Source organism: Rattus norvegicus, chromosome 7 (assembly GCF_021556685.1).
Source record: "Rattus norvegicus strain SHRSP/BbbUtx chromosome 7, alternate assembly SHRSP_T2T, whole genome shotgun sequence".
NCBI lineage: Eukaryota > Metazoa > Chordata > Mammalia > Rodentia > Muridae > Rattus > Rattus norvegicus.
The window spans coordinates 123,026,053-123,047,548 of record NC_141540.1 but is presented as its reverse complement, the minus strand read 5'-3'; the positions used below and the strand labels follow the sequence as shown (position 1 = coordinate 123,047,548).

Below are 21,496 nucleotides of genomic sequence, written 5' to 3'. Positions count from 1 at the left end.
CTGTGTTCTTCTTCAGCCCCTTCCACAAGAACACTCATGAGACAGGCAGCTCAGGGGCAGAGTGGGTCACAGTTGAGTTTATTGCCAGTGTTAGGAGGGTTGGGGAATCCGTGGCTGGGGTCTGAGTGGAGAAGTTTCTGACTGGGCACTGCAGGGCCCAAGAGTAGGAAGGAGGCCTGTTGTCCCCACCACTAAGGCAGCCTCAGGGTGATGGCTGCAAAGGACCTACTCACAACAGGGAGGCCTGGGTGGCCTTGGGGTTCACCTGAACCAATAAGTTCTTGTCAAAGGCCTATGTCTTATCACCCAATACTGGGTTACAGGCATGCTGGAGATTTGAACTCAGGTCCTCAAGCTTGCCGAGGACCGTTCTCCAGGGACAGGCCTTGCTGGAGAATCCTCGTTCACAGTGGGGTGTCAGACAGGTCCTTCCTAGGGTGGAGGACTGGCCAGCACTTGTTAGCAGCTCTAAGTTGCTGGGCTCTGTGCAAAGGGTGCTAGGCCAAGTTGGGGTGCAAATGCCCCAAATGATTACCCTGTGGTCCCGGAACACCTACAAGGCCACCTAGACAACCACTGACCCCTTCATCCCGGCCATCTGTGCTCACATTTTACTTCCAGACTGGGTCTCATAAAGGTCATTATTGTGTCAGGCCCTTATCCTCTCATTAAGTAATGGGCTCTCTAGAGGGGACACATCTTAACTCCAAAGGGACTCCAGGTAAGAGGGACAGTCACACTTTGGGATGAACGGGATAAGAGCCACCTCAGCTGCTGACCTGTCAGGGACTTAGAGCCATTGCATAGCTCTGGGAAATGTGTCTAATGGGAGCAGAGGGGCAAGGCCAGTGGTCTCCCTGGCTGAGGACCATTCTTTTGGGGTGTCTGGACCTGGCCTTGCCTGAGGTGACATGTCAGTCTGTCGCTGCATCCTTAGCTGCTGTGGTGGCCAGCACTGGGCAGAGCATCCACAGGGTTTGGGCATCCCAGCAGAAGAGACGGTTCTGCCCAAGCAAGCTGGAGGAAACCATGTCCCCTCCTCACCTCAGAGTGAGGGACCTTAGCTCTGTGGGCTTGAAAGATCATCTGCTAGCTGAGGAGAGAGGACTGGCCTACACAACAGGAGTGCCTCAGTTCCCTCCTGCTCGCAGCTGTGTTCTCTTCAGGGCACCAAACGGGTGGGGACAGGAAGATGAGCTAGGTTTTAGCAGGGACTGGCCATGAACCTCCATGGTTTGCCCTCTTCCTCCCTAAAGGAGGCCCCTACAAAGCACTCAGGGGCCTGGCTTCTGAGGACGAGTCCAGGTGTGGCAGACACCCAGGTCCAGCACTGGAGACAGGGACGTAAGCAGACAGGCCTGGGGACTGGAGACGGTAGATCTGAGGACAGCAGTGAGGAATGGGCTCACAGGAGAGGGGTCCCCCTGGGTTCTCAAGAACATGACGCAGACCCACAGAGACTCAGTATATAGATAGTGGGCAAGAGGGGGAGAAGGTATGTTTACGTGACAGAGTTGGGAGGAAGGAGAGACAGGCCAAGGCGGGGCTGGTAGCTGCACTCCATCCAACCCTAGGCCGGATCATACAGGTCATGGGTCACAGGTGGAAGCACACATTCACAGCCACAAGCACAGACAGACAGGCGGACAAACAAGCTCACCCAAGGGCTGGTCAGCAGCACAGTGGGGGCACAGACTGGCTGCTGCCTGCCTTCTTGTGGGAGGATCCTGACTAGGATCCCACAACCTGGCCAGACCATGTCTCGTGGGGGGTATGAGGAGCCAACTGGGTGAGCACCACCTCCACAGCCTGAAACTTCTGGTTCTTGGGTGGGATGGGACACATCTTGTAGGTCACCTCATCTCCTTCTACGGGCACGTACTCCCCCTCGATGCTGGTGGACAGAAGGGGAAGGGTCAGCTCGACATCAGACCTCCCCAGGTAGCTCCCAGCCCTGTTAGACCAGAGCCCTTCATCCAGCTCTAGGTCGTAGTTTATCTAGGCCATGAAAGGGGAATCTGGATAGTTCTTCCCTCTAAGGTCTGGCTCTCTCAGGACTCCTGTGTCAGTATAGGACCTCAGAGCCTCAGCAGTGAGCATCAGGGTTCTGTGGACTTGCAGCTGATCCCTACCTGACCCCAGCATTCCTCAGCAGGGAGAGTCAGCAGGAACTCACACTTCAGCAGCTAGGGGAGGGCCAAGGGAGACTGGACACTGGGCAGGGCCTGGCCAGAAACGGGGAAGTAGAGGGGACTCACTCAGAAACATGCACGAAGATGTCCTCGGAGCCATTCTCAGGCGTGATGAAGCCGTGGCCCTGGGAGCGTGAGAACTGCTTACAGACGCCCTTGAACACAGGGCCAGCCGAGGCTCGAGCTGTCCTGGGGATAGGGTAGAGGGATTGGAGCTACGGCCTCATTGGATAGATAACAAAGAATGAGGCCCAGAGAGGGACAACGGCCTGCCCAGTGCCTCTCCACGGGGAACAAAGGTATCTCCTTGTTCCTTGTCAGTGTCTCCCTAAATAGCACCTCTATCCAGATGTTTAGCCTAAATGGGTTCCACTTGGAAGACTTCTGAGTGAACCTAGGGGTGGAGCTCAGTGGCGAACGACTTGCCTGCCATGGGTAAGGCTCAAGCTCCATCCTTGGCACCGAAAGCCAGAACAAAAACCAAGAGGCACCTCCCCATCTCCCAGGGCAGCTTCTAACCACAGGCCACTCTCCCCATGTACTGTTTACCGAGCATCTGCTCCAGCCTCGGCTCAGACAAGGTCAATGTACACTTGCTATCCAGATCAGTAAGTTACAGAAACCTTGTAGCCAGGCATGGTGGCGCATACCCACAACCCCACCCACATCCCCTTCAGAATAACAGCCAGCTCAAAGTCAGTCTGGGCTACAGAGCAAAGCCCTATCTCAATAAAGCACAGCAGTAATGAGCTGGCTGGGGGTGGGGAGGGGATGGGGATGCACTGTTGCCAAGCGTGGGCACCTGAGTTTGGATTCCAGAACCCAGTCCTCAGAAATTGTCCTCTGACCTCCACACACAGACTGTGGCATGTACATACACAAATACTCACACACGCACGCGCGCACACACACACACACACACACACACACACACACACACACACACACCATCAACAATAACAGTAATAAATGCAAGACCTTTTGGCACCCACAGATCTTTCCTGTCTGGCCTCAGTCACCGTCCCAAAGGCCCAAGGATGGTTCCTATAGTTCACCAGCCTTCCTTTTAACTCTATGCTGCTTGGCCTGCCACATCAGAGTCCCTATTATTATTTTAAGATGGTCTCACTATGGGGCTGGAGAGATGGCTCAGTGGTTAAGAGCACTGACCGCTCTTCCAGAGGTCCTGAGTTCAAATCCCAGCAACCACATGGTAGCTCACAACCACCTGTAATGAAATCTGATGCCCTCTTCTGGTGTGTCTAAAGACAGCGACAGTGTACTCACATACATGAAATAAATAAATCTTTTTTTTTCTTTCTTTTTTTTTTTCCAGAGCTGGGGACCGAACCCAGGGCCTTGCGCTTCCTAAGGCAAGCGCTCTACCACTGAGCTAAATCCCCAACCCCCGAAATAAATAAATCTTAAAAAAAAAAAGTCTCACTATATCTGTGGAGCTCCAAGTCCCTTCTTCATCTGGTGCAGCTTTTTTTTTTTTTTTTTTTAACATTTATTTATGTATGTGAGTACACTGTCGATATCCAGACACACCAGAAGAGGGCATCAGATCCCATTACAGATGGTTGTGAGCCACCATGTGGTTGCTGGGAACTGAACTCAGGACCTCTGGAAGAGCAGTCAGTGCTCTTAACTGCTATCTCTCCAGCTCCATCATCGGGTGCATCTTCAAACTCAGCTATGATGTCCTCATTTCCTGCACCCCAGCTGTCCTTCCCTAGTATTCAGAACATGTAGACAAGTCTTACTCATCCAGTCAGGAGCTCAGTAAGTGTTAAGTCTCAAACCCTGGGACAAATGGCCTATTGAACAGTAAGTTTTGTGGATTGAAGGGCCCCTAGTGTCATCCTGGGAGGATGGGCAGGCCGGGGGCCATGTGAGAATCATCATGGGACCTAGGGGAGGGGAAGGGACTCACGCGGAGTATGTCCTGGTCCGTTTGGTAGGCAAAGGGCTGGGCAGGTCCCGAGGAGAGACGCCACCACCACGTTCCCAGATCCTACTGCTCTCCCTGTGGAAGGGGAAAGTGGGCCAGACAGGGGACTTGGGGGAGTGCAGAGGTGGCACCACCGGAGGTGATGTAGACTCTGATGTCATGGCGGGGCCAGCAGGAGAGCCGGGAGGGCTCTGGAGCACAGGGGCCGGTGAAGGACTCTGGTGTCCTTCCGGGCAGGGCCTGGCCTCGCCCTGCTCACTGGCCTCACCAGCTATGGACTCCGTCTGTAAGAAAAGAGACAAACCCAGTTAAGCCCAGCCAGGGAACAGCTCCAGATACAGGACACAAGTTGAAAGGACAGTTTGAAGCCAGCCACTCCCAAAGACGCTCATGGTCCCACCCTGCCTCGGTAGCCTCACCAGGAAGACAAACTGATCACATAGTTTATCATGTGTGAGGCTTTGACTTTAGTCCCCAGCACCAAAACAAAACAAAGGACTGGGGACAGTTCAGTTGGTAGAATGCCTTCGTAGCCAATGCCACGCACATAAAACAAAGCATAAGTCCAGTGTGGCGGCGCACACCTTTGATCCAGCGCTCGAGAGGCAGAGGCAGGGGGAATCTCGGTGAGTTCAAGGCCAGCCTGATCTACAGAGCTAGTTCTAAGGCAGCCAAGGCCACACACAGAGACCCTGTAACAAAACAAAACAAAAGAGAAAACAGAACACACACACACACACACACACACACACACACACACACACACACACACACACACAAAGCAGGCTTGACAGTGGGTGCCTGTAATAACCCCGGCACTCTAGAGGTAGAGGGAGAAGAACCAGAAGTTCAAGGTTATCCTGGATTCCAGAGGAAGTCTGAGGCCTGGTCACAGGACAAAACAGAACCTGCCTTAGAGTCCCTAAATACTTTCTGCTTGCGGTTTTTTTTTGTTTGTTTGTTTTTTGTTTTTTGTTTTTGTTTTTTTTTCCCAGAGCTGGGGACCGAACCCAGGGCCTTGCGCAATCCCCAACCCCCCAGCTTGCGTTTAATTCTATAACCCAGGGGTCTGCAGGGGGACAAGCGGGAGGCAAAACAGCTCAGGCTCAGAGCTTTTACCTATGATATGGTGACCTCCCCACAGCCCACAAGACAGAAGTGCAGGCTTTACTGGCCGACTGGTCTCAGTCAGTACTCTTTCTTGACCTTTGATGTCATTTCCAGCTCTGCATTATGGGTAGTGTTGGTTCGTATTTTAGAGGAAGCTTGCTTGCCCCGAGGCCCAAACGCCATCCAAAATGCCCCCAAAACAGGCGCAGCGAGCACGCGGTGAGCTCTTGGGAACGCGTTCATGTTCTACTTTTCATTAACCCAGTTTCTGCCTCTCAAAATGAGGTTGAAAGGCTGATGATGTGGCTCAGTGGGGGAGCACATGCTCACGCCTGGGTCTATCCCCATCTAGCAGGGTGGGATGGAGACTGCGGAACAGCCACGATCCCCGATCCCCGCAGGAGATGGGAACCTCCCTAGGGAGTGGTCTCTGCTGTGGGTTGAGACAGCTTTCGTGCCCATGGGCATCGACTGATACCAAACCCATTGCTCTAGCGAGTGCTTCCGCTTTAAAAAAGAAAAAGTATAAGGGGTTTCATTGTCTGCCATTGTATACTTTAGGGGCCTGGCACCTGGAAGACCTTCCTCTACTGAGGAAAAGATTGTAACTCTCCTGTCAGGCCCCATGCCCTCTTCCTCAAGAACCGTGGAGTCCCAGAGCCTAAGAGATATCGCTACAGAAACTGGGAGAGACGGGTAGCCTGGAAGACTTGATAGGATCTCAGGACCAAGAAACCTTCGGTTCTGCTACTACTAGCTGCTGGCTGACCTTGGGTAGCACTTTAACTGGCCTTAGTTTCCTCATCTGTACAATGGGACGGGCACACCCTGCCTTCCCCCTCACAGGTCTTTGTGAAGATTGGCTTAGCCAATTGGCTTAGCCTGCAATAGGAAAGCCCTTCTTTAGTCCCTAATCACAAAGGAGCATTGTGCCCACTCCCTACACCCTTACTCCTTCACTTCATCATTATTTAGAACATTTATTTTCTGCGTTTCTGGATTCAACTATGATCTGTATTCATAGCTCTTCAGTCCCCTCCCCCCCCTTTTTTTTTTTCCTTTTTTTTTTTTTTTTGGAGCTGGGGACCGAACCCAGGGCCTTGCGTTCGCTAGGCAAGCGCTCTCTACCACTGAGCTAAATCCCCAACCCTCCCCTCCCCCCTTTTAACAGAGTACACACACACACACACACACACACACACACACACACACACACACACACACACACACACAACTATAGCTGTCTTCAGACATGCCAGAAGAGCGCATCAGATCCCGTTACAGAGCCACCCTGTGGTTGCTGGGATTTAGAACTCAGGACCTCTGCAAGAGCAGTCAGGGTTCTTAACCACTGAGCCATCTCTCCAGCCCAGCCAGGGCTGGTTTCTAACTCCCAGAGGTCTGCCTGCCTCTGCTTCCAGGGTGCTGGGATTAAAGACAGGCTGTGGTGGGGTTGGGGATTTAGCTCAGTGGTAGACTGCTTGCCTAGGAAGCGCAAGGCCCTGGGTTCGGTCCCCAGCTCCGGAAAAAAAAAAACCAAAAAAAAAAAAAAAAAAAAAAAAAAGATGGGCTGTGGTTTGTTTTGTTTTATTTCATTTTGGTTTGTCGAGACAGGATGTCTCTGTGTACCCCTGGCTGTCCTGGAACTTGCTCTGTAGATCAGGCTGGCGTCCAACTCAAAGATCTGCCTGCCTCTACCTCCCTAGAGCTGGGTAAAGGCCTGTGTCACCATTGCCTGGCTTCTTTTTTTTTTTTTTTTTTTTTTTTTTGAGACAAGCTCTTACTATACTCCCCAGAATGTCACCTTCTCTTGCTCCTGCCCCAGGACTCTGGAGTGAACTAGGGCTTCACCCCTGCCAGGCTCTACCACTGAAATAAATTCCCATAACCCATCCACCCATCTGCAGTGTTCCCTCATCGAACCAAGGTCTCACATTTGCTTAGGAAATGTTTTCCCATATTGTACTCTGTGCCCCTTAAGAGGAAAACATCCAAATCAGAAGCTTCAGGTGAGTGCGGCAACCCACCTGTGACCCTGGCGCTCCTGAGGCAGAGACAGAAGTTCCAGAAGATTGCAAGTTCAAGGCCAGTCTGGGCTACAGAGTAAGAACACTGTCTCAAAACAAAACTCAAACCTTAAAAACAAACAAACAAACAAACAAAACTAAGAACGGAAGGAAAGAAAAATGAGAGAGAGAGAGAGAGAGAGAGAGAGAGAGAGAGAGAGAGAGAGAGAGAGAGAGAGAGACAAAGGGGGGGGTTGTCTTAAAGGTCATCTGTTTTAAGTAAAAAATTACTGGTCTTGCCGCGAGTTGTTTTTTTTTTTTTTTCCTGGTGCCAGGCATGGTTTCCCAGGCAAGCTCTCTACCGTGGAGCTCCACCAGGAATCCCAAACAAATGAACTGCATGATGTGTGACTTGCATCTCAATTAAAGTGTTGTCAAAGATAAGGCGGGCGGCACCAAAGTCCCCAGAGGCACCCAGACTGGAAAACGCTGGTCCCAGTCCCTGGATTCTTGCTTCTTCCTGGGAACCAGGGCCATTGAACCTGCTCACTGCAGTCTCCCAAGGTGGTGTGCAGGGCAGTGTCAGCGGGGGTGGGGGGTGGGGGGGTGGGGGGGTGGGGGTGGAGCCAAAGTGGTTACCAAGGAGACGCAGGGGCTGCTCCACCAGCCAGGTGATAGTGGCTAGAGGGAGGGGGCGTGGGGAGGGGAAGGGCAACCAGCTAAGCTGCTAGCGGGAAAAGGTCACAAGCCGCCTGGGTGAGCTCTGGAAGTGACTCTGGGGGGGCAGGGGCGGGCCTAGGGAGCCACAGAACGAGCAGGCCTTCTCTGGACCCTTTATCCTAGGTAAGGAGGGCAGGGACTGACTAGAGCCAGTTTCTAATCTGGAAGTGTCTCCGGCAGGCGTGGCCTCATCTCCCCAACTCCGGTGCTGGATTGGGGCAAGAGGCCCTCCTTCCTCAGGTCAGGGTTCACAGAGGGTGAAAGTGGGCAAATATGGCAGAGCCCGGCAGGTGCTGCAGCCCTGGAGGCAGCTCCTTACACACAGGACTGGTTCAGGACTGGACCAGTCCTGCTCTATCTCCTCCTTCCTTTACAGACTGCTCCCTTCCTCCCCTGCCCCACAGGCGAAAAGCTCCCTTTTCTGGGCTTAATTCCTGCAGCATCCTTTAAGGGTTAGTGCTATTATCCTACTGTACAGATAAAAATGAGAAAGAGAGAGAGAGAGAGAGAGAGAGAGAGAGAGAGAGAGAGAGAGAGAGAGAGGAATCAATCAATCAAGGACACAATGTCTTAGGCAGAATCAAACCAGGATACGTTGTATTTTTGGTTTTTTTGTTTTGTTTTATGAGAGAGAGAGAGAGAGAGAGAGAGAGAGAGAGAGAGAGAGAGAGAGAGAGAGAGAGAATACATGCGTGTGCAAACGTGTGGAGGCCAAAGACTCACATTGAATGTCTTTCTCTAATGTTCTCCGCTTTATTCATCAAAACAGTCTCACTCTCTCAGCCCAGAGCTCACAGACAGGCTAGCCTGGCTAACAGATGAACTTCAGGAATCCCCCTACCTCCACCCTCCAGTGCTGGGTTACAGAGGATCTGGAGGGCCTGGCTGTTACCTTGGTATCGGGACCAAGCTCGGGACCCCATGCTTGCAGGGCACTTGCTGCGAATACTCACTGAGCCCTCTCCTCAGCCCCTTGTCCACTCACTGAGGCCTCTCCCCAGCCCCTTGTACACTCACTGAGCCCTCTCCCCAGCCCCTTGTACACTCACTGAGCCCTCTCCCCAGCCCCTTGTACACTCACTGAGCCCTCTCCCCAGCCCCTTGTACACTCACTGAGCCCTCTCCCCAGCCCCTTGTACACTCACTGAGCCCTCTCCCCAGCCCCTTGTGGCTTTTCTCTTTGGAATTGGGGGAGGGTCGGAGTCTCCCTATACAAATTGTCTTGAACTCCCTATGTATCCAAAACTGGACTAGAATTTGCAATCCCTCTGCCTCAGCCTCCCACATCCTGGGATTATAGACCTGCTCCACAATGCCTGACTGCTAGTACATTTTTTTTATTTACTTAAGATTTATTTTATTATTTTTAACTGCATGTATATATGTGTTTGTGCATGTGTCATGTGTGAGTGCCGATGCCTACAGAGATGCAGTTACAGGCAGTTGTGGGCCATACAACATGGGTGCTGGGAAAGGAACTCAGGTCCTTTGGAAGAGCAGTAACCACTTTTAGCCTTTGAGCCATCTGTCCAGTGCCCCTCCCCTGAAGACACTGTAGCTGTCTTCAGATACACCAGAAGAGGGCATCGGATCTCTTTACAGATGGTTGTGAGCCACCATGTGGTTGCTGGGAATTGAACTCATGACCTCTGGAAGAGCAGTCGGGTGCTCTTAACCACTGAGCCATCTCTCCAGCCCTGAATTTGTTTTCTTAAGATTTTAATTTTTTGATGGGCTGGAGAGATTGCTCAGCGGTTAAGAGCACTGATTTTTCTTCCAGAGGTCCTGAGTTCAATTCCCAGCAACCACAAGGTGGCTCACAACCATCTGTAATGGGATCTGATGCCCTCTTCTGGTGTGCTTGACTGAAGAAAACAACAATGTTCTCACATAAAATAAATTAAAAAAAATATTTTAATTTTTTTGAGCTGGGCAGTGGTGGCGCACACCTTTAACATTAGCACTCAGGAGGCAGAGGCAGGCAGATCTCTGCGTTTCAGACTAGCCTGGTCTACAGACCCAGTTCCAGAACAGGCAATGCTATACAGAGAAGCCCTGTCTTGGAAAACTAAAACTAACTTAATAAAAATACAGTATTTAGGGGTTGGGGATTTAGCTCAGTGGTAGAGCGCTTGCCTAGCAAGCGCAAGGCCCTGGGTTCGGTCCCCAGCTCCGAAAATAAAAAAAAAGAAAAAAGAAAAAAATACAGTATTTAAACTGTATTTACTCGTCTATCCATTTAGTGTGAACAAGTTACTATGCATGCATGTGTGTAGTACCCACAGAGGCCAGAAGAGGGCATCAGATCCCCTGGAGCTGATACGTGTGCTGGGAGCCAAACTAGCCTTCTGCAAGAGCAGCAAGTGCTTTTTAATGGATGAGCTTCAGCTCCTTAACATATAGTCATATGGCCCAGGATGAGCTTCTGACCTCCACCTCTGAGTACTGGGATTGCAGGCTAGACCAACCATAACGATGTCTTCGGTTGCTATTATTTCTTGGACAGGATTCGACTCTCTCTAGGACCAGAGAGGGACCGGAGCTGGAAAGGTTATGAAACACCTAGAGAGCCCAGGGAGATGAGAACAAGAAAATATAGAACAAGGCTCCAGCACAGACCCTGTTTCCAGAATATTGATGCAGGGAAGGACAGACAGAATCAAGGCTTTCCTTGTTTGGCTCCAGCGCTATGTCCGGCTTCTTCCTTTGGTTTCCCACTTGTTTATTTACTGGGGGATGGGGGACAGGAGTCCGAGGCAGGTCTCAAGTAGACAATTGAAGCCTTAAATGCCCAAACTCCTGCCTCTGCCACCTGAATGCTGGGTTATAAGTGAGCCTCACTTTCACACCACGTTCATGTGGTACGGGAGGTAAAATGCGGCTCCTTATAAAGGCGGGGCAATGTGAGACCCAGAAATGAGCCTTAGGTATGTCCTTCCCAGCATGAAAGCCAAACTAATAGGCAGTGGTGGGACCAGGCAAAGCCAAAACACCAGTACCATTTGGAGCTATCCCAAGGTGTGATACAGTGTCACAGGACTGCGGCACTCGAGGCAGTGAGTCAGCCCTGGGAATAGGTGACCAGAGCCAGCTGAGACAGGGCTCCAATTCCCAGATCCTCCCTCCTAAAAAGTGGGGTATACCTGGGTGGTGGTGGTACACACCTTTAATCTCAGCACTCCAGAGGCAGAGGCAGGCAGACCTCGGAGTTCCAGGCCAGCCTGGTCTACAGAGTGGGTTCCTGGACAGCCAGGGCTACACAGAAAAACCCTGTCTCAAAAACCAAAAAACAACAAACAAAACAAGAAAAGGTAAGAAAAGGGGGGAGGGGTTACAAGTGCCTATCTTGACAATGAGAACCCCTTTAAAGGTGGGCATCCCAGTGAAAGCAAGAGGCTCCAGCAGCAGCACTGTGTGACCTCAGACAAGCAGCTGTCATTCTCTGGGCTTCACCTGTATCCCTAGACACACGACTCAACGTCAGGGTCCAGATGACTGATGGAGGCCAGCCAGTCCGATTCGACTCTGAGGTTATCAAAACACCTGCATGGGCTTACCCCAGGAGGCAATTCCCAACCCTGTCCTACAAAAGCCACACACCCACACACAACTAAAATAAACGGGGGGCAAACACCAGACCAGTATGCACAGGGAAGACAGCCTTGGACTTACAAGGTCCCCATCTGCTGTGGACTGTGAGACAGACTTGCCAGCCAGTTCTAGTTTGGCAAGTCTCTGCCACCCTCTATCCACTTAACCACCTGTCAGGCTCTTGTTCCATTTGTGCCTCATAAGAACCGTAAACAGTAATTACCACCTTCATACCCATTCTTCGGAAGAGTAAACTGAGGGGGGTGGTGGTGAAGAGACTCGCTGAGGTCACCCGCCTGGCTTGGCAGTCCTCTTGAGCCCTGGAGAGGTCTGGAAGAGGGCTGTGTAGCCAAGGCAAGGAGAGGAAACCCTCAATTCTCTGTACAAGACCTCCCACTGCCGGCCTCCCCTGGAGAATGATGTGCAGAGCCTTAGAAGAACTGGGGAGCCAGGATTCGGGGCTCTATTTCTGGTGTTGTGCTGACTCAGACCGTGACCTTGGGTGAATTACTCACCAGCTCTGTGAAGCTTTAAAACAACACCCCCAATAAAAGTGTTCCAGCTCCAAGTCCCCATTATGGGGGTGCCACTAGGGAGGAATGGGTACAGTTTAAAAATAGAAAGACCGGGACCACAAAGAAGGTGATGGGAGAGCTGAATGTCTCAGGCTTGTCCATGCTGAGTCCTGGGAAGGTGGCAGCCACTTTCGGACCACCAGGCAGAAGTGGTACCTGCCTGCATCCTCCCTCCCCAGGTTCCTAGATACTCCTTAGGATGCACATCAGTCCCCCCCCCCCCCCCCCGCAGCAGCCGGAGGTGACCTAATTAAAGTCCTTCCCACCCCCACCCCCACTAAGTGTGTGTGTGTCAGGGGCTGTCCCAGCCAATCCTAAAGATTAATTATTTAAGTGACTCTTTACTCTCCTGCTCACAAGCCCAAGCAGCCCTGAGGCTCTTGTTCTAAGGCCTCTGGGCTTTTCTGGCATTAGTGGGGGGAGGGAAAGCCAGGGTAGCTACCTGGAGCCAAGTTCACAGACAAGCTCCACTTCAGCCTGTCGGTGTGAGCTTAAACAAGTCACCTTCCCATGCTGGCTCCTCTGGAGAGAGGATCCTACTGGCCAAAGTCACACATGGTGACAGATTGGCAATGGTGTGGTCTCAAAGTCCCTGGGCTTCCCAGGGTGCTAAGTCAACTCCTGCCTGGTGACTACTATTTCTGGGGATGGAGTGTGTTCTGGCCCCACCCTGATTGTACCCCCTCACCTTGCTGTGCATCTCCCCCAAGCTGCCTGTGCACAGAGCTCTGGGTCCTGGACACCAGGCCTGTGACCAGCTCGATTAGTCTAAGAGCACCCTCTGCTGGGTATCACCTGCACAAGGTGGGTGAATGCGGGGGAGGGGGGAGACCTGTGCCTTTGGATGGACTGGCAAATATCTCCACTCCCCCATTTATCCATTCCTGTGGATCCTTGAGAGCCACAAGGGAGGCCCTCCCTAGCCAATAAGCATCTTCAAACCTTTTCCAGCCATCTGTCTCCAGGCCTGGGACAACTTGGTGTGTTCTCCTGGGACCCTTCACCGCTGGCTTCTGTTTGCACTAGTTGTGTTAAGGTGGGGTGGGGCCAGAGACACAAGGTTGGGAAATAGATGTTTTGGGGAAACGCAGTGTGGGGCGAGGAGGGGAAAAGACACTCAGAACCTGGGCACTCATGCCCAGAGACCTCTGGGATGGAGTCGGATTTGGGAAAGCGCTCTCCCCACCCCCACTCCCCTCCTCACCCCCCTCCTCACCCCCATCCTTCCCAGGGAAAGGCCCTGCCTGGATGGCATATAAGCAAGCCAGTGCCAGGCTGCCAGAGGGGGTGCCCACCTCCCACAAGGCACACTTCCTTCTCCCCTCCCCCAGCCCCAGCGGATGCAGCAGTTCACACTCTGGATTTATTATTGTTCTCAGTCCTGCCCCCCTCCTCCCTGGGAAGCGCCTGCAGCCTGGCAGCCTAGCAGCCTGGCAGGAACCTGCTGTCTCCTTGTGGGTGCCAGCATGGCCCCTTATCTCCATTCAGTCTCCTTGTGCCAGGGTCAGACCACTCAGGGGCTTGATGCCAGCCAAGGCCAACCTGAGTCCTTGCATCCCACAGCAAGGGTTGCCCGCCAGCTGGTCTGTCACCCCTGTCCTCCAGTGGGCTGCACCCAAGCAAAGGAGGAGGTCAGAGCTAGCCCAGCATGCGGGGGAGGGCAAGGACTCGATGGGGTGGCATAAAGGCAAAAATAACGTGGAACCATTCCTCCAGCCAGTTGACACAATTATCACTGCCACACTAGGGAAAAAGAGAGTGAGGGGAAGACAGCTGCTCTGGGTCTCTGCCTGCCCCAGGCGGCTCCTCCCCTCTGCCCTGGCCTCAATGCAGATTTCAGGGGCAAGATCCAGAGGTGCTCCCGACTGGCCTTTTAGGGTCTGGAAGGAGTCACGGCTATCCCTCACCCAGTTCCCAGACCGGAGGCTGCGGCTTGGCAGGAAGCTACTGTTACCTGCTTCTCAACCCAGACGCGAGTCCCAGACACAGACATTCACACACATTCAGACGCGCGCGCGGGAGCCACTCCGCCTCAGCTTTTCTGGAGGGTCAAGGAGAGAGAAGGGAAGGGAGGTGGGCTCCTCTGCCTCCCCGGCATCCTCTAAGCAGAGCTGGGCTGGCTGATGCAGCTCCTCGACCTTTCCAGCCTCACTCCACACATCCTTTCTTGGTACGGTCAGCCCTCGGCCCCTGCCTCTGCCAGTTTCCATCACGGGCTTCCTTCAGGTCCCTTACCTCGCCCTGGCAGCTGGGTCCAGGTACTGTCTCCTGTAGTGGGCAGCACCCGATCTCTCTGGACCGTGGAGCTGGCTGGCAAGGGTCACGTCTGGATGATGCACTCTCCGTGGCGCGCGCGCGCGCGCGCGTGTGTGTGTGTGTGTGTGTGTGTGTGTGTGTGTGTGTGTGTGTGCAGGAGGCACCTCAGCCCCTCACTCACTCACTCACACACGCCCTCCTGCTGACGTCAGGATGTGCTGGAGGGAGGGACTGGGATGGGAATTTGTACTCGTAGCTTAAAGGGACACTAGGCTATCTCTTCTCTGGCCCAGACACCACCTCCTGAGCAAGGCGAGTGCTGGGTGAGTGGCTAAGCTGCGTCACTTAGAGCTTTACTGCTTCTTGTTTTGGAAAGTGGCTTTTATTGCTGGGCCAAGGTATAATTTGCCCTGTACCAGGTCAGGGTAGCTGCTGGGGAATGCAGGGCAGGAAGAGCTAGAGACAGTGTGCGTTCTTGGTGATTGGGGGAGGGGAGGGGAGTGTTCATGCTCAACGGGAGGGCCTGCAGGGTGGGAGGATATACTCTGGAGCAGGAAGAGAACAGATGAGACCCTCTGGGAACAAGCCAGGTTCCTGGGGACTCCCAGACATTCCATTCCCTCTGGACTCTCAGACAGTGGCCAGCAGCTGTGCTCAGCTCTGTCCCCTCAGAGCTTCCAAGGTTTCCATGTGAAGGATGTGCTCAAATCTCTTTGGCACAGATTAGGTGCTTGGGAGGGGCTACTGAATCCAGGAGAAGAGAACTCTGAAAGAATAATAAGTGTCTCTCTGTGTGTGTCTGTTTCTTACACACACACACCCCGGGTGGGGGGTTGGGGGGGAGTGTCTGTGTGTCTGGGAGGCTTTTAAAAGTGAGGCAGTGTAGGTCTAGGATCGCTTCAGACAGAATTGGATTTGACTCTTAAGACCTCAGCCTTAGGACTCCAGTCCTCCCCAAGAGGACAGTTAAGGCTCAACTGTCTGGGAGCTCAGGGCCAGGCTTCAGGAGGGCTCCACAAAGGGCTTCTCTGCCTCCTCCCTGCCCCACCTCCTCAACCTCAGCCTAGAGAGGCTTCTTCCCTAGGTCTCACTTTAGTACTACTGAGTCACAAGGAGGGGCCCTTTGTGGAGGCTGGCACCAACCAAGCCCCAGCCCTCAGGAGGATGAAGCCCAAAGATTTCAAGTTTGAGTGAAACATGAAATAAAGATGAATAACGAATTTAAACAATTAGAAAGAAAATTAGACACGGCCGGGCAAACCTGTGATCCCAGCACCGAGGAGGCCACGGATTGCTGTGAATTTGAGGCCAGCCTTGACTCTATGAGAAGACCGCTGTGTCCTCAAAACAAATAGACCAGCAGTAGTTACGCTGTTTTTCCAGAGAGCCTGCCTGGGTCCCAGCCCCCATGTATGGCAAGTCACAACCTCCAGCTCCAGGGACACACATGGCACACATGGCATGGTCTCTTTAGGGCTCCTCCGGGCCATGCAGTGTGCTTTGCCATTTATTTATTTATTTATTTATTTATTTATTTATTTATTTATTTATTTATTTAATGGTTTTTCGAGAGACAAAGTTTCTCTGTGTGGCCTTTGATGTCCTGAAACTCAATCTATAGATCAGGCTGGCCTGGAACTCATCGAGATCCCCCTGCCTCTGCCTCCCGAGTGGTGGAAATGAAGGTATACACCACCACCACCTGGCCCTTTGATCTTTTTTATGCACATGACAGATTCGCTCATTTTTGTAGACCTTACTGTACTAGAGAGGAAAGGGAAGCCATCTGGGAGAAGAATTTGCCTGTGTTAGCAACCTGGTTATAGGGGGTTGGGATGCAATACCACTCATGTCCACATGCCTGGAAATGTTTTTGTTGTTGTGGGCTTTTTGTTTTATTTTAATTTTCAGACGGGGACATACTGGAGCGCCTTGGTTGGCCTGGAACTCATTCTGTAGACCTGGCTGGTTTAGAACTCACAGATGTGCCTGCCTCTGCCTCCCGAGTGGGTTCTGGGATAGGGGTGTGCGCTGTCACATATGGCCTTTCCTAGAACCTCTTAGATCATTTATGCTCAGTCTTGGCTTCTGACAGCACAGGAGGGACTGCTCTGCTCTGTGTCCACAGAGATCCAGAGTGCTGCCTCTACTCTAGTCCCGTCCCAAGCACCACACTGAGGAGTCCTCCTCTCTTTTCCAGTTCCCCAGTTCCCTTTGTCTTTTTCTCCTTTAAAAACAAGTGAATTTCAGCTTCCTTTTAGACAAGGTCTGTCTGTGTAGCCCAGATGGGCCTCGAGCTTGTGACCATCCTGCTTCAGCCTCCTAAGTGCTGGGGTCACAGGCTTATGCTAACCAGCCTCTGCCTCCCTGGTTTGTTTTTGAGGTAGGGTCTCCTGCAGCCCAGGCCAGGTTTGAACATGCATTAGAGGACAGCTGTAAAGTGCTGAGCATTTATATCCTGGATGCTGGGCAAGCACGGTGCAACTGTTACTGTACCTTCCCCCACATTTTCTCTTCTCTACCCCTAAATTCTCTGCTCTTCCAACTCTTTCTCCTTCTCTGAGACGGCTTCATTGTCTTACTTACTTACTCTGAAGTAATAGATTGGCAGAACAGAGACCTGAGCTAGCCTTGAACTCACTAAGAAGCCCAGACTGGCCTTAAACTCACAGAATCTTCCAAATGCATCTCAACCTGTCCTCACGGGGGGCGGGGGGGCGGGGGGGCGGGGGGGGGGAGGCAGTGATGATACGGGCACAGCTTAGTGTCATGTGGCGGAATGACCTACCTCTTCCCTCTCAGTTCCAGAACCCTCAGCCCAACAGAGCCAGTGACCCAACCTGGGATCCAATTTTGGTGGTCCGTTTGTCATTCCAGTGGCCTTGAACTGAGCGACCAGGGAGTAGCCAAGGAGGATTTCTTGAGCTCCAGAGATGAGCCAGGTTTGTCTGAGACTGGAAAGCAGTTATGGGCAGAGGGATCCATCAGAGGAATGGGCCGGGGGTCATATAGCAGGGAGAGCTGGCAGAGTCAGTGTTAGGAGTTGAGATGGGAGGTGGGAGGCAGGGCTCAAAGGCCAGTTGTATGGAGGCTGGGATTTGGTCCTTTGTGGAACAGGCTAAGGCCGGGGCTAAGGTCTTCTTGTCCTGTTCCTTTCTGACCCTGCCACTGGTAAACACACGTCTGGGCTGTCAGGCAGCAGAGCATAGTGAATGAAGGAGGGTGGCGGCGGTTTGGAATAGCGTGGTGATTACCCCACGCACACAGAGACCACAGCTGTTCATTCAGGAAGTGAGCAGCAGAGACACACCCGCCCACCCACCAGCCAGCCGCGCCAAGTAACAAAGAAATCTGCTTGCATCTAGGGGCTCTATGTGAAGGCTATTTTTGTGAGAAGCTTGAAAATTCAAGCTCATCTCCTGAAAAGCCTTCTTCACCCGGGAGAAGCAAAGAGAGGGGGAGGGAAGAACCTAGCAGCATTGAGGTCCTCTGGACACACCTCAGTCTCGCTCCTGTAATCCACCATAACCAAGAGTCAGTGCCAGGCCCTGACCAGCGTGGCACCAACCAATTTAACCCTTCAGGGCACACAGATCCCAGTGGTGTCTACAGGCCTGATAGAGATAAAGTTTAGGTGAGGAGAGGTTAAGAACCTTGTCCACCCAGGTGTCGTGCCTCCTACACGTGATCCCAGCACTCAGGATGATGAAGCAGGAGGATTGCCTTGAGTTTGAGGCCAGAATGGTCTGTCCACAAGTGAGTTCTAGGCCTGCCTTCCATACATAGTGAGTCTTTGTCTCAGATGACAGCAAAGCAAGAGCCTTGCCCAGTGAGTGTCGCACAGCTTCCATTGGAGGAGATGTTAAAATGGAGGGTATAAAAAGGCAGGGTGGTGCACACCTGTCACCCCAGCACTTCGGAAGTAGGGAAATCAGGGGTTTGAGGGCAGCCTGGGCTACATAGTCATACTTTATCTTAGAGGGTTAAAAACAGAAAGCACAGACTCGTTGGGGATTTAGCTCAGTGGTAGAGCGCTTGCCTAGCAAGCGCCAGGCCCTGGGTTCGGTCCCCAGCTCCGAAAAATAGAAAAAATAGAAAAATAGAAGAAAGCATAGACTCTGACTCCATGATATTTTTGTTCTTTCTGCCACAGTGCATTTGAAGTGGCTTTGCTGAAGTGGACAGGACTCTAGCCTGCACTCACATTTCTGCCCTGTAAATTAGGATGGGTCTTTCCTCTTCCCCGCCACAGGCTGATCACCGCCCTCACTGATCTAAGTACTGCTCTACCAGACCCAATGTCTTTAGGCACTTAAAAAAAAAAAAAAAAAAAAAAGAACAATGTATCTATTTATGTGTGCGGCCCACACGCTCACCCGGGTCTGTGGGCGGAGGGCGGAGGACAGGTTTGAAGAGTTGATTCTATCCTTTACTTTTTATTTTTTGGTATTCTAAGACAGGGTTTCTCTTGCAGCCTTGAGTGTCCTGGAACTCCCTCTCTGGACCAGGCTGGCCTCCAACTCAAAGATCAGCCTTGCTTCTGCCATGGGAATGCTGGTATTAAAGGTGTGCAGCACCGTGGCCTGGCTAAATTTAAAAATCTTAAGGTACAGAAAACTTACACAATACTCTGACGAATCTTTAGATGGAGTTTATATTTTAGCAAAAGTTTTAGAGCATTAATTAAAACCAAGGAAAGGAGATGAGATAAGCAGCAGCTTTCCTATTGGGAATACTCTACTTTTTTAACATTTATTTATTTATTTATTATGTATACATCATACAGCTTTCTGCCTGCATGTATGTCTGCAGGCCAGAAGAGGGCACCAGACCTGATTATAGATGGTTGTGAGCCACCATGTGGTTGCTGGGAATTGAACTCAGGACCTCTGGAAGAGCAGACAGTGCTCTTAACCTCTGAGCCATCTCTCCAGCCCCGGAATACTCTACTTTTTAGCTGTTTGAAAAGGACACAATGTCTTTTCCTGGGCTGTCTTGCTTTGATCTCTCTCAGAGTCAGATGGCCAGTCTGACCCAAGACAGATTTTGGATGAAATTTTTGTTGTTGGTTTTTTGAGACAGTGTATCTATCTCCCTGCAACCCTGGCTGACCTGGAACTCACTGTGTAGACCAGGCTGGTCTCTAACTCAAAGATCCTCCTGCCTCTGCCCTCTGCCTCTGCTCTCTGCCTCTGCCTCTGCCTCTGCCTCAGCCTTTGCCTGGATTAAAGGACACCACAACCCAGCTGGTTCTCCCCTTTCAGTGGGAGGGTCTTGGGGATCAAACGCAGGTCCTCAAGATGCTTACAAATTCCTAGACTGGCTCTTTTCTAGGCAGTGGAAACTCCAGAGCAAAGCAGGAACTTCTCATGGAGAAGGCAATAAAACGACCTAATAACCACGTGCTGAACGTGAGGAGGCAATAAATGTTTCAGAGAACCAGTAAGCAGGAAGTGGGGTGGGAAGGGGGGCTGCTGGCAGGTGGCTTGTGACTTGGAAGGGGAGGTCAGGGAGGACCCAGCCTGGCTCCTCCCCGAGAGAGAGACGCTGTACTTCAGGGTCCAGACAGGAAGATGTGAGTTCATTTTATTACTTGCGCTGGGGAGGAGTCAGCCTGCCTCCATCTTGGGCTTGTAAGCCATCTCACTATAAAGACAAACTAGGGTCCTGCCTGTTCATGTTCAAGGATCAGGCTATGTCCCACCTGTAACCTCAACTATAAATGGTTCTGCACGGCCTGTGCCAAGAAATAATGACCTTGAATTTGTTTCTTTGAATGTGTTTATTTTACATCTCGCCTGGCCTGTGGTTTCCTCTCCCTCTTCTCCTCCCAGTTCCCGCTCCTCTCCCCCTCCCCTGTCCATGTCTTTGCTTCAAAATATTGTTCTGACCATCTTGCTACCCTACCTTTGTTTCAAAGGGTTATTATAACCCCTTGTTATGACCACGTTATTATGTTCTGCTCCTGAAACCCACCTCTTTGCCTGCCAAATCCCCCCTTTGGAAACCCCCTACCTCTGAGCTGTAAGAGCCCTTACCTTTCCCATCTCCAGTGGTAACTTTTGAACCCCACCTTAGGGGCAGGCTCCCCTGCGTATATGTGCAAGAATAAGAAAGTTTGCTTAAGCATGTTTCCAAGGGCTGTGGCTGCTCATAGCCATGGGATCTCCAACTGCATGCCAGAGTAACGGAGAGACTTTGACAGCCCAGGTTATCACAGTGCCTGCTGTTGCCACTCAGCTCTCCTATATGTTTTTCCACTGGAGTTATGAGCTGTCTGTCCTTCTGTCCTGTGGTATTCACAACAAACTTTCCTTCTGCAGTGTGCACTTGGGCGGTTCTTGGAAGAGTGAGGAGACAGCCTGTCAGCCTCTGCTCATTAACCTAAGGACCATGTGACCAGTGAGGTGGCCATCTTGTGGTTTGGTCTGCATTATTTGTTGGAAAAATGCCACAAGAAGATCACACTGGGATTTAGAAGTTTCTGGCTAATACTTAGCCAGGTAGCCTTTTGTGGCCAGATTGGTCTACAAAGAGAAACAGCATTTTGGAAAAGTGAAATACCTTTGTAACCTAACCTGCAATTGGTTCAATAAAGACTTCAAATTTAAAAAAAAAAAAAAAGTTTGCTTTAGGGTTGGGGATTTAGCTCAGCGGTAGAGCGCTTGTTTAGCGAGTGCAAGGCCCTGGGTTCGGTCTCCAGCTCCAGAAAAAAAAAAAAAAAAAAAAAAAAAAAAAAGGAAGTTTGCTTTAATTAATTGGTTGCTTTAACTAATTTGGCTATGGTGATCTGGATCAGTGGTCTTTCTTCTTGAATCTTTGGGATCAACACTGGGATGGATCACGGGACCTCAAACACGCCACGCATGTGCCCAACCAAGGGTCTCATCCCAGCACAATGAAAATTCCTTTCTTTCTTTTTTTGAGGGTCTCACTGTTGTAGCTCAAGTTGGTCTCACACTCCAGCCTCTCACACTCACTCACTCCAGCCTCTGCTTCCTGAGAGATGAGGTCACAAGAACATGAAAGCACACCTGACCCCAGAGCAAGAACCCTAACGTGGTTACCGTGGTTACCGGTGATGCGTGCCTC

The 21,496-nt window shown here is 51.6% G+C and overlaps 1 protein-coding gene, 1 long non-coding RNA gene and 1 other non-coding gene across 5 annotated transcripts; 2 read left to right on the top strand and 1 right to left on the bottom strand.

Moving 5' to 3' along the window:
* Positions 1–50: 50 nt before the first annotated feature.
* Csdc2 (cold shock domain containing C2) lies at positions 51–14,602 on the bottom strand. 2 transcript variants are annotated; one of them, NM_001170542.1, is given in 4 exon segments: positions 51–1,894; positions 2,259–2,381; positions 4,129–4,430; positions 14,384–14,602. In NM_001170542.1, coding segments are annotated over 3 exon segments (465 nt in total). In that variant the 5' UTR covers positions 4,308–4,430; positions 14,384–14,602; the 3' UTR covers positions 51–1,731.
* A 69-nt stretch (positions 14,603–14,671) lies between these two features.
* On the top strand, positions 14,672–21,028 carry Nup160l1 (nucleoporin 160 like 1). 2 transcript variants are annotated; one of them, XR_015625796.1, is made up of 4 exons: positions 14,672–14,727; positions 17,207–17,346; positions 18,879–19,011; positions 20,728–21,028. It is a non-coding gene; the product is annotated as a nucleoporin 160 like 1 (long non-coding RNA). The 2 variants fall into 2 exon arrangements; XR_015625797.1 differs by lacking the exon at positions 18,879–19,011.
* LOC120093958 (small nucleolar RNA SNORA44) lies at positions 20,529–20,657 on the top strand. The gene has a single exon (XR_015626224.1). It is a non-coding gene; the product is annotated as a small nucleolar RNA SNORA44 (small nucleolar RNA).
* Positions 21,029–21,496: the final 468 nt, after the last annotated feature.